We start from the raw sequence: 12,767 nt of genomic DNA, 5'->3' as shown, positions 1-12,767 counted from the left end.
TATCTATTACTTTTTTCTTTTAGTGTTTGTCACTTTTTCAACCACCTTCTTCATTTCTATCACTTTATTAATAAAATTGACATTGTATGAAATTTTTTAATTAAAAAGTGACGCTAAACTTTTAAAAGTGAAAAAAAAAGAGTGACATTGTGTCACTTTTTAGTTTTACACAGTATTTTTTACTTTAAAAAAACTTTTCGTATGATTTTTCAAAACACCACTAATTTTAAATGTATTTTTGAAAGTTGCCCAAAAAAAAATTGTCGTTTTTTGAATGTTTGTCACTTTTTTAATTTGTGCAACTTTTTTGATTTCGTCACTTTTTTTTTTAATTTCTGTCACTTTGTTGAATTTTTGTCACTTTTTTTAGTCACATTCTTGATACCTATCACTTTTTTTTTTTTAGTGTTTGTAACTTTTTCAACCACCTTCTTCATTTCTATCACTTTATTAATAAAATTGACATTGTATGAAATTTTTTAATTAAAAAGTGATGCTAAACTTTTAAAAGTGAAAAAAAAGAGTGACATTGTGTCACTTTTTAGTTTTACACAGTATTTTTTACTTTAAAAAAACTTTTCATATGATTTTTCAAAACACCCCTAATTTTAAATGTATTTTTGAAAGTTGCCCAAAAAAAAAATTGTCATTTTTTGAATGTTTGTCACTTTTTTAATTTGTGCAATTTTTTTGATTTCGTCACTTTTTTTTTTTTTTAAATTTCTGTCACTTTTTTTAGTCACATTCTTGATACCTATTACTTTTTTTTTTTTTTTTTAAGTGTTTGTAACTTTTTCAACGACCTTCTTCATTTCTATCACTTTATTAATAAAATTGACATTGTATGAAATTTTTTAATTAAAAAGTGATGCTAAACTTTTAAAAGTGACATTGTGTCACTTTTTTGTTTTACATAGTATTTTTTATTTTAAAAAATTTTTTCATATGATTTTTCAAAATACCCATAATTTTAAAGGTATTTTTGAAAGTTGCCCAAAAAAAATTTGTCATTTTTTGAATGTTTCGTCACTTTTTTTTTTTTTTTTTTTTAATTTTTGTGTCCCTTTTTTTAATTTTTTTTTCCTTTTTTTGATTTTTTGTTTTTTTTTTTTTAATTTTTGTGTCCCTTTTTTTAATTTTTTTTTCCTTTTTTTGATTTTTTGTTTTTTTTTTTTTAATTTTTGTGTCCCTTTTTTTAATTTTTTTTTCCTTTTTTTTTTTTTTTTTTTTGTGTGTCACTTTTTCAACCACCTTCTTCATTTCTATCACTTTATTTAATGACAAACATCACTTTCTAATAAAAATGACATTGTATGAAACTTTTTAATTAAAAAGCGATACTAAACTTTTAAAAATGACATTGTATCACTTAAAAAGAAAAGTAGCAATTTTTATAAAAATAGTGACACTGTTAATTTTACACAGTATGTTTTACTTTAAAAAAACTTTTTTTATGATTTTTCAAAACACCCCTAATTTTAAAGGTATTTTTGAAAATTGCCCTTTAAATTTTTTATAAAAATCTGATTTATGCATTATTAAACTTTATCTTTTACCAATACTTTTTTCTGGATAATTGAAAATAGCCCAGCGAATCAAACATTTTACGGCTATTTGGACTTTGAATTAGGTTCGGCCCACTTTGAAGGAATAAAGAATTAAGATTAATGGAGGAAAAATCATTTCAAAAACGCATCTGAATAATCCTTTCCCGCCTCTTGCACTCCCCCGTCAATACTGTCCCCTTTCTCTCGTACAGAATCTAGGGTTCCCATTTCTAACTCTTTCAATTTCTACACTTCCAAGGTTTCACATCCCCAGTTTTCACTAAAAATGCACGTAAAGGAGGTCTGTTTAGAGGGGTTTAAATCCTACGCAACTAGAACAGTGGTACCAGGTTTCGACCCCTACTTCAACGCAATTACGGGTCTGAACGGATCGGGCAAGTCAAACATCCTCGACTCGATTTGTTTTGTTTTGGGCATCACAAATTTGCAACAAGTTAGGGCTTCTAATTTGCAGGAGCTGGTGTACAAGCAAGGTCAAGCTGGAATTACCAAGGCTACTGTTTCTGTAGTTTTTGATAATTCGGATCGCAGCCGGAGCCCTCTTGGGTACGAGGATTGCCCTGAAATTACCGTTACTCGCCAGGTACTTGAAATTTTCACATTTCCCCGTAAATTGAAAATTTAATTTGTTTGAAACTTGCTTTATTTACTCTCGCATTTTAAAATATTTATATCATAAAAATGTTACATTTTCGTAGTAGACAATAATTTTGGCTTTATACAGATGGTGCAAACCTCGTAACATGCAAGAATTTGTGAGTGACCTTAAAATGTTAGTTTTTTCTGTGAGATTTTTACCAATTTTTTTGGGCCCAAACTCCCCCGCTATCTCATGGTAGAGATAATAAATAAACATTTGTGCATTCCTGAATACCCGTGTCTATAAAAAAGCGATGCTTTTTGCATTTTCTAATCCNGTTTTGGGCATCACAAATTTGCAACAAGTTAGGGCTTCTAATTTGCAGGAGCTGGTGTACAAGCAAGGTCAAGCTGGAATTACAAAGGCTACTGTTTCTGTAGTTTTTGATAATTCGGATCGCAGCCGGAGCCCTCTTGGGTACGAGGATTGCCCTGAAATTACCGTTACTCGTCAGGTACTTGAAATTTTCACATTTCCCCATAAATTGAAAATTTAATTTGTTTGAAACTTGCTTTATTTTCTCTCGCATTTTAAAATATTTATATCATAAAAAGGTTACATTTTCATGGTAGACAATAATTTTGGCTTTATACAGATGGTGCAAACCTCGTAACATGCAAGAATTTGTGAGTGACCTTAAAATGTTAGTTTTTTCTGTGAGATTTTTACCAATTTTTTTGGGCCCAAACTCCCCCGCTATCTCGTGGTAGAGATAATAAATAAACATTTGTGCATTCCTGAATACCCGTGTCTATAAAAAAGCGATGCTTTTTGCATTTTCTAATCCTGAGTTACGCTTCAGTAAGTGGAGTTTAGGTGTCTCATTTCTCCTTTTATTTAATGTGGACGAGGAAATCATCTTGATAGGCTTAGGTAGCTATCTATCTCACTATAGTTTTGATTTAGGCCCCGTTTGATACCCATTTTTTTCAAAATGTGTTTTTCTTTCTCTTCTTTTCAACCAAACATTTTTTATTAAAATAATATTACACGCAAATCAAAAACTTTTTCTTATTTTTCAACAACACATTTCTCATTAATTTACTATTCAAAAATATATTTTTACATAAAAATGTCTTCCATACACCCTTTTAATAAATTTAAACACGCAATAGAAAGTGCATTCTTATTATTTTTCCCCAGAAAATTCTAGCATTGGTGATATTATGTTAGCATTTTACTGCAGTCATTTTTCAGTGTTGATATCTAACGCTGAGTTAACGCTTCAGTTAGTGGAATTTAGGTTTCTCTTTTCTCTTTTTATTTAAACGTGGACGAGGAAATTATCTTGATAGGCTTAGGTAGCTATCTAGCACAATATAGTTTTGATTTAATAAATTTAAACATGCAACAGAAAATACATTCTAATGATTTTTCCCCTGAAAATTCTAGCATTGATGATATTAGTGTTAACATTTTACTGCAGTCATCTTATGACTGCTCGATGCAGTTAAATTTCTAAAAATAGTATTGGAGAAAAACTATCACTGAATGTATGTAGAAATCTTCTTGCTCGGTTCATTTTCACTGGTTTGATCTCATCCTCTCTTTTTAATAATCAATACCACTGCTTCATCATATATTGTCAAAAATTCCTTATGCATTCTGCAGATTGTGGTTGGTGGAAGAAATAAGTACTTAATCAATGGGCACCTTGCTCAGCCTAGTCGAGTTCAAAATCTTTTCCACTCAGTGCAGCTTAATGTGAATAATCCACATTTTCTTATAATGCAAGGGCGTATTACAAAAGTATTGAACATGAAACCTCCTGAAATCTTGTCTATGCTTGAAGAGGCTGCAGGGACAAGAATGTATGAAACAAAAAAAGAGGCTGCCTTGAAAACGCTTGAAAAGAAACAGAGCAAGGTGGATGAGATTAATAAGCTTCTTGATCAGGAAATACTTCCTGCTTTGGAGAAGTTGAGGAAAGAGAAAATGCAGTACATTCAATGGGCTAATGGAAATGCAGAATTGGATCGAATGAAGAGATTTTGCATTGCTTATGAGTATGTTCAAGCAGAAAAGATTAGGGATAATGCAGTTCAGGGCATGGAAGAAATAAATAACAAGATTTCTGAGATTGGCAATAGTGTAGAAAAGATGCATGAGGAAATACAGGTTATGGAAAAGAAGGTATCAGAGTTGAGTGCTGAAAAAGAAGCAAGCATGGGTGGGGAATTAAAAATTCTATCAGAGAAAGTTGATGCTCTATCCCGGGATCTTGTGAAAGCAACATCAGTGCTGAAAAATCAAGAAGACATTCTCATGACTGAAAAAGGGAATGCTGCAAAGGTACAGGAGCTTGCCTTTCCATGTTATTTATTGTTATCTTGTATCCATGCACTCATAAAGTCATTGAGTTTTTACTTCTTGAGATACCACAATTTGTCTACTGAATACCCAGCTTCATACTTTGACGTTGCCAGATGGAGAGAAATCTTGAAGAATTAAAACAATCTGAAGAAGAGAAGGCTAAAGCTGTAAAATCTGCAGAAGATGGAGCAGCCGATCTGAAAAGAAGTTATCAAGAGCTTTCTAAGAGTTTGGAAGAGCATGAAAAGGAGTACCAAGTAAGAATTCCAAAGATAATGGGTGGATATATATGCGAAAATGGAACATTCTTGTTTGAATAATATGATTTCCTAACATATAGGTAAGTCTTATTATAGGGTGTAGTAGCAGGTAAGAGCAGCGGAAATGAAGACAAATGCCTTGAAGATCAATTAGGTGACGCCAAGATAGAAGTTGGAAAAACAGAGACTGAATTAAAGCAGTTGCAGACAAGAATAAGTCATTGCGAGAAAGAGCTGAAGGAGAAAAGCAGCCAGTTATTATCAAAACGTGAAGAAGCTTTTGCTATAGAAAATGAGTTGAATGTTAGGAGGAAAGATGTTGAAAAGGATCAGAAGTCTTTGGAATCTCTTTCCTATGAAGAGGGTCGTATGGAAGCGTTACAAAAGGTATGTTTTCCCTAGGCGGAGTCTAATTCTCCCAACTTGAAAGATTTATGCATCTTGTCTCATTATCATATGTTGAATATTGTCAGGATCGTGCTGTTGAGGTAGAGATGGTGCAGAAGTTTAGGGACGAAGTGCGGATTCTATCATCGCAATTGGGAAATGTGGACTTCAGTTACAACGACCCTGCAAATAATTTCGATAGGTCAAGGGTGAAAGGGGTTGTTGCAAGACTAATTAAAGTGAAAGATAGTTCTGCAATGACTGCCCTTGAGGTTGGTAATGTTTACTTGCTACTTGTGCACATTCCATGTATGTGCCAATAAGAAATGAATATTTAAATTCGAGAGTTGTGCCCTTCATATTCCAAAATTAGCTGTCAATAGTTAATAAAGTTTATAATCATTTTGATTATCCAATGGCTACAAGTTTTTGAGAGATAGGACACTTGTCAATCATTGTGTGAAAGAAAATCAAGACAAAAAGAGACCATTCTAAGGTCCTATCCCTTAATATAATAAAGCTGAGATGCTGCTGTCCTTTACACGTCTTATCTTTGCCATGGCTTTAATGTGTTGATATAATCTTACTGATGAAATGTTGCGATGATCGAACCTTTTGTTATTTTATTATCTCCTTTCAGGTTGCTGCCGGTGGGAAGTTATTTAATGTTGTTGTGGACACTGAAAACACAGGAAAACAACTTCTTCAAAATGGTGGTCTACGAAGGAGAGTGACAATCATTCCTCTAAACAAAATTCAAAGCCATCCTGTCCCACCGAGAGTCCAATCTGCTGCCGCGAGACTGGTCAGCTCCACAATTGGCCTCTCATATTTTTTATTGCATCCGTCTTAAATTGTTTTGTTAGAACATACACTTCATCATTTTCAGGTTGGCAAAGGCAATGCTGAAGTGGCACTTTCTCTTGTTGGATATGATGATGAATTGCAAGTATGTTTCTGCACCATCTATTTCTGACCGAATTTTATTTTATTGTTTTGCTAACTGAACTTACAGCAGTCATGGTTATCGCCAGACACTTTGAGAGTAATACCATCTTTTGTTATTACTCATATGTTATTCATGTTTAGTAATGAGTTATGACTGCTGTATGTAATGACTGGTGTATGTATATTCACTTGACGGATCCCCAGATTTAGCCCCTGTTTGATTCCCATTACCTAAAAATGAAAATGTGGGGAATAGTATTTTTTAGAAAAATGAGTGGTTGAAAAAGAAGGAAAAGTTTTCGATTTACGCGTAATATTATTTTATGGAAGATTCTGTGGTTGAAAATAGGAGAGAGAAAAATGGAATATAATGTAATTTAATTTAATGGGGATCAAACATGGGCTTAATATCTTTGTCTGGATCCCCAGATTTAGCCCCTGTTTGATTCCCATTACCTAAAAATGAAAATGTGGGGAATAGTATTTTTTAGAAAAATGAGTGGTTGAAAAAGAAGGAAAAGTTTTCGATTTACGCGTAATATTATTTTATGGAAGATTTTGTGGTTGAAAATAGGAGAGAGAAAAATGGAATATAATGTAATTTAATTTAATGGGGATCAAACATGGGCTTAATATCTTTGTCCAGCTTCATTCTTTCTTGAGTTTCTTCCGTATATTTCTTGAAAATGTGGGTTATGAACATAATAAACTGCATCCTTCCTGAGAGATGAATTCAATGCAGAGTGCAATGGAATATGTATTTGGATCAACCTTTGTTTGCAAAACCAGTGATGCTGCACGAGAGGTATTTTTTATACAGTTGTATTATATAGTGATACATTTCTCTTACGTGAGAAGTTTCTTACAGTAATGATAATGTGAAAGTCACACTCTAATTCCTTTGTTATACTTCGATTTTTCTATTTAGTTTTTATCTTGAATGCAAATGCTTTTGTGGACACGTGCACCATGAATTAAGTAAACAATTTGAACAGAGTTAGCTCCGTGAATCTAAGGGCAGTTTGTAGTCATTGCTTGCCTGACTGGTAGTCTAACTTATCATTTGTTGTTCAGGGGGTCTGAAGTGGTGCTTTTTATAAATGTTATCTAATCAAGCATTGAAACTGGTAGTTATAAATTTTATCTAATCAAGCATTGAAACTGGTGCTTGTTATAAATGTTATCTAATCAAGCCTTATTCTTGCACTATATGTGTTTATTCGTAACCCAAAACATAGTTGGAGACTATGATTTTTGTGGGATTTAAGGTTGTGGATGTAACTTATGTTGTCAAATTATCTGTGAATAGTTGGGAATAATAACATCAATGACTGGCTTGGCTTTTCTGATATCAGATTCATGGACACCCAAAAGTTTCCATCATGTCTAAGCTATTTTCTTTTTGAAAGATGAGGAGCTAAGATATGTCTTTGTGTAGTAACTTCCCCATCATTTACGTATCATATTGGCAGAGGAGCATAACATTTATAGTTACTCCAAAGGCTATCTTCAATAATTCTTGAATCTAAGAACACTTGATGCAATGCATCTTGGGCTTATCCAGATTTTCTCTGCTCATGAGGCTGCCTTAATATGGACAGAACATGCAGATACCTTCTGTATATCCATGTTAATAAGTGAATATTATGTGTCCTACTGCAAATCTGCATGTCATCGGAAGTTTCTTTCCGTTAAAATGTGTAGATCTGTTTTAACCTATTATTTAACATATAGGTTGCCTTCAATGGAGCAATAGGAAGACCTAGTGTGACTCTCGAAGGTGACATTTTTCAGCCTAGCGGGCTTTTAACGGGTGGTAGTCGCAGGTCAGAATTGATGTGCTTCCTTCTCTATTTTGACATTCTCGTTTTGGATTCATTAGACTGCTGGAAAAAAACTTATATGATGTTATATACCAAGTCAATTTAACGATTTATCTGTGAATAGTTTTGGGACACTGCATATGCTTTGTGTAATACTATGAGGACATTATAGAACAATAATGGTTGCAGGGGAGGTGGTGAACTGTTGAGGCAACTTCATGCTTTGGCAGAGGCCGAGTTAAAACTTTCTTTTCATCAGAAATGTCTATCACAAATTGATGCCAAGGTTTATTCTTAGTTCTAATTAAATTTCTCTCCCCACCCCCATTAAGAATCTTTATCTTAAATTTGAGTCTATATTGTTTGTCTGTAGAAATAGTGCTGTAATCAACCAATTTATTTATCCCATGGCCAATACCTAGAAAGCATGTTTCTTGAACTACACGTGGTAACATTCTTGACACATGGCGTCATTTTTGTTGGGGAATATTTTTGGCTCAATATAGAGCTTAGCTTACTTATGGCATGAAAATGATTTTCAGTGTATAATATTTTTCTCTCTGCCATCTTGCAATTTTGTAAATTCTTATTTTACTACAGAATGGGTGGAATCCATGTGGATGAAATCTTAATTTTGATTTGATTGTGATTTTGGAAATTGGATTACATGTTATTTACAGTGGTGTAATTATCTCTTCTTTTTGAAAATCTATAGTTGCAGATGAGCTTACGAGACATACGGATGAGATCTCTAGGTTTATGTAGTTGGTGGTGAAATAGTTTTCATCGATGAGATTAGAAGAGAAATGATTGTAACTTAGAACTTTGGAGGAGCACTTCAGAATTTAAAAGTATTAGCTGATTAGTACTAAGTTGAAAATGATGAAATGGCATTCTAGTTATAGTCGAAATGAAATCATAATGGGGATTCATGTCGTCTCTAAGAGTTGAGCATTTTAGGTATTAACCTCTTGTTTGTTTTGGCTAAAAATTTGATTTTTAGTAGATTTTATAAAAAGTAGATGAGATAAGTGTTTGAAAGTCTAAAAATTTTGAGTCTGATAAAATGAATTGTTGAAAACGAGTTTTAAAAATTGGGGGCCAATCTGGGTCTAAGTTTGATTATGACCTAGGAATTTGAAGAGCATGCAGTGCATATAATTGCAGTGGGTTGGTCAGAATGGAGAAGTGCTACAAAATTTCTAGTGATACCTGTCAAGATAAGAAAGCAAGTGCTATAGAATGGTTATTAGACTAGATATGTTGTGGAGCCAAGTCTTTGGCCACCAAATGACATTGGAAGATGTTAAGATGGATCTGCTGTCATATTAGAATAGATGAAATAAGAAATGAGGCTATAACCAAGTGGAAGTGGCAGCCAGTGAGGACAATTGAAGGGAGAAAGGAACTGATGTGGTGGACCATGTTAGAAGAGGGAGACATAAAACAAAACTAACATGAGTAATATAGTTGTTAATGATCCGATTTTCATCATACCTTTTAGATGATATAGGGTTGAATTGAAAGTAGTGGCAACGAATATTCTTCAAGTGGATCTTAAGTTCAGTGGGATACGACTTGTCTTTCTCTTACTGTTGCACTTTTTTTACATAATAGCGACCTTATTGTTTGCTTTTTAGTTATTTCGTTATTTTCTTAGTAGAAGATTTATGACATAAAGGATGTCCACACTAAACTGTCTTTTACTCTGATCTTTAATTAATTGTCTTTCCACTCATTCATAAAAATTTCTTTCTTTGTGCACTCTCAATATCCTTGGTGAAGTGATCCTGCTTTTTTACTTTTCTTGAATTTGGAGTTAAATAGCAAAACCGTATGTATTGGTTTAATCACTTAAACAACTAATATAAATGGGAAATTGATAAGAGCACATATTTTAACTCTTACAGAAATAATTTTATCAAGTAAAAACTGATACGCTTAGCATGGTATGAATGGAGTATATATTGGCTTTTAATACAAATTATTTAGGAAATAATTAAGTTCTGTATGTATAAAACTGAAATTTGTATATTAATTAATGATTTGTGTTGATGGATCTCACAGTTTCCTGTTTTCGCATTTTAGATTAATGAGCTCCTTCCCCTTCAAAGAAAGTTCAAAGATCTTAAGGCACAATTGGAACTCAAATCGTATGATCTTTCACTTTTCCAGAAAAGGGCCGAGCAAAATGAGCACCATAAGGTTGTACATTTTCACCTTACTAGTTACATGCATGAATTTAAAACTTTGAATTTGTTGTATTATTTGTCATTTATGTTACTGGATATCCTTTATCCAGATGATATTCAGTGTCATTTTTTTGTTATGTAGCTTACTGAAGTAGTAGAGAAGATCGAGCAAGAGCTTGGAGAAGCAAGATCTGCCATTAAAGAGAAGAAAATTTTATTTGAAAACTGTGTAGCTAAGGTTTCATCTCTTGAGAAGTCAATCCATGAACATGCTGGTAATCGAGAAACCAGGCTTAAAGAGTTAGACAAGAAGATTAAGGCTATTAAAAGTCAGATGCAGTCAGCAACCAAGGACCTCAAGGTGGGTTTTCTGTAGTTGCTCTCTTAAGTGATCGACTGGCTATCATAATGGTTCTCTACATGCACCTTTTTATTAAGTAGATTTCAATAATTGGCAGTTTCTTAACATGATTAATTGAAATGGCTATCTCTTACCTCCCAATACCAGAAATGGTGAAAGGGAATTTCAAAGTAGCTATTTGTGATGGGTATGGTCATGGAAAGAATCTTTTGTTCAGTGACCTAAAATATTCCAGCGAATAAAAATTAATACCAAGACGTTTCAAAAATGTTAATGCCATGTATTACTCACTTATGAACAATATTTTGCTAGAAAAATGGTGGATGTCTGAGACATTTTTGCTGCCCAAAAGTTGGTTTGTTTAATTGTTTCTTATTTGAATATAGTATTTTATGGTATTAACTTGAGTGTTGGATCATTTTATATGTGTAACTGTATTACATTAGCTCTAATTCCACACCTTTAACCAATATAATTTTTAACAGCTAGTAACTTTTTGCTACTCCTGGCATTTTTTCCACTGAAATATATATGATTGTTCTAATTCTTTCCACACATCTCTATCGTTTCTATTTTCCTTCCCATCCTTGTTTATGCAGACCTTTCCTTATTAGCTTTCTCAGCTTGTTAAGTGAAATTCTTTTGACTTGCCGACATGAGAACCTTTTAAATATTTGTTCATAAGATGTTCTGTGTTGTACAGTGGGATCTATTTCCTGTATAAAACATTGTAGGTATAATAAATGTACGAAATAGTTTTATTGATTATATAATCTCTGGATTTCGACTCTACTTACATGGTTGGACGTATTTCTAGGTGTATGAAAGTAAACGGGAGAGGCTTATAATGGAAATGGAAGCAGCTAAAATGGAACATGGTTCACTGGAAAGTCAGTTGGATGCTTTGAAGAAGCAGATCAACAATCTTACTTTGGAAGTGGATTCTTGCAAAACCATGGTACATCCAGTATACACTGACAATAACTAATATAAAATTGTGCTTCTTTACGGTGGGTATGAAGAATTATATAATTTTCTCTTGCAGGTTGCTTCATTGAAAAATAATCATGATCAGGCCCAATCTGAGCTCAACTCAGCTAGGACGAAGATTAAGGAACATGATTCACAAATTACTAGCATTGTCAAGGAGCAACAGAAGCTTCAGAATAGAATGAGTGAGACAAACCTTGAGAGGAAGAGATTGGAGAAAGAGGTGATTTGTTAATTTATTTTCTTCTACGTGTTTCTCTGGACCACTCAATTTATTTCTTCATTTGGTGTAGGTGAAACGCGTGGAAATGGATCAAAAAGATTGTGCTTTGATGGTTGAAAAATTAATAGAGAAGCATCCCTGGATTGCAGCTGAAAAACAACTTTTTGGGAGAACGGGATCAGATTATGACTTTGCATCTCGTGATCCCAGCAAGGCTAGGGAAGAATTCGAAATACTGCAAGCTGAACAATCTGGGTGAGAGTTTAGCAGGATTTTTAAGGCTGTATGCATTGGGTTGGCTGTTAAATTACCATAGTAGCCCCAGTGACAACTTTTATTAGCAATCATAAGAGCAAAATTGATAAATTTTGACATTTTGTCTCTTCCTGTTGTAGCCTTGAGAAAAGGGTAAATAAGAAAGTCATGGCCATGTTTGAGAAAGCTGAAGATGAGTACAATGACTTAATATCCAAAAAGAACATTATTGAGGTAGTACCACTGATTCATTTTAATATTTTGATACCCAGATGCTTGTTATTTATTAAAAGTTCTTGTTCTAGAATGACAAGTCAAAAATCAAGTTGGTGATTGAAGAGCTTGATGAGAAGAAGAAGGAAACCCTTAAAGTTACTTGGGTGAAAGTAAACAAGTGAGTGTAATGTTACATTATAGCTCGTATAATTAATCATTTATTAACTGAAGTAGAAAACTAGTATCTATTTTTGGTGCTTTATCTGCTAACTCTTCAGATTTTTATTTTGCATGCTAGTGAAGAACTTCTAAATCTTTCCCAATTTTCAGAGATTTTGGATCCATCTTTTCTACTTTGTTACCTGGCACAATGGCAAAACTGGAACCACCTGAAGGATGCAGCTTCCTTGATGGTCTGGAGGTTCGTGTTGCATTTGGAGATGTTTGGAAACAGTCCTTATCAGAACTTAGTGGAGGGCAAAGATCTCTGCTTGCACTCTCTTTAATCTTGGCATTGCTTCTTTTCAAACCTGCTCCACTTTATATATTGGATGAGGTACTTCATATATCTATTTTCACGAGTGCTCCCCC

General features: G+C 33.4%; 1 protein-coding gene across 1 annotated transcript in view; it reads left to right on the top strand.

Annotated features, from left to right (window-relative positions):
- Positions 1-1,686: 1,686 nt before the first annotated feature.
- The window catches only part of LOC111390848 (structural maintenance of chromosomes protein 2-1-like), a 13,047-nt gene continuing 1,966 nt past the window's right edge, over positions 1,687-12,767 (top strand). Inside the window, exons 1-18 of the mRNA XM_023016005.1 lie at positions 1,687-2,151; positions 3,820-4,500; positions 4,635-4,778; positions 4,878-5,168; positions 5,255-5,440; positions 5,809-5,973; positions 6,058-6,117; positions 6,859-6,921; positions 7,851-7,942; positions 8,129-8,225; positions 10,028-10,144; positions 10,274-10,492; positions 11,310-11,450; positions 11,538-11,705; positions 11,776-11,960; positions 12,101-12,194; positions 12,266-12,354; positions 12,507-12,732. Of these exons, the coding sequence (XP_022871773.1) occupies positions 1,834-2,151; positions 3,820-4,500; positions 4,635-4,778; positions 4,878-5,168; positions 5,255-5,440; positions 5,809-5,973; positions 6,058-6,117; positions 6,859-6,921; positions 7,851-7,942; positions 8,129-8,225; positions 10,028-10,144; positions 10,274-10,492; positions 11,310-11,450; positions 11,538-11,705; positions 11,776-11,960; positions 12,101-12,194; positions 12,266-12,354; positions 12,507-12,732 (3,336 nt within the window). The 5' untranslated portion in view covers positions 1,687-1,833. The remainder of the gene's footprint in view (positions 2,152-3,819; positions 4,501-4,634; positions 4,779-4,877; positions 5,169-5,254; positions 5,441-5,808; positions 5,974-6,057; positions 6,118-6,858; positions 6,922-7,850; positions 7,943-8,128; positions 8,226-10,027; positions 10,145-10,273; positions 10,493-11,309; positions 11,451-11,537; positions 11,706-11,775; positions 11,961-12,100; positions 12,195-12,265; positions 12,355-12,506; positions 12,733-12,767) is intronic.

Source organism: Olea europaea, chromosome 1 (genome assembly GCF_002742605.1).
Source record: "Olea europaea var. sylvestris chromosome 1, O_europaea_v1, whole genome shotgun sequence".
NCBI lineage: Eukaryota > Viridiplantae > Streptophyta > Magnoliopsida > Lamiales > Oleaceae > Olea > Olea europaea.
This window is presented reverse-complemented; position numbering and strand designations above follow the sequence as displayed.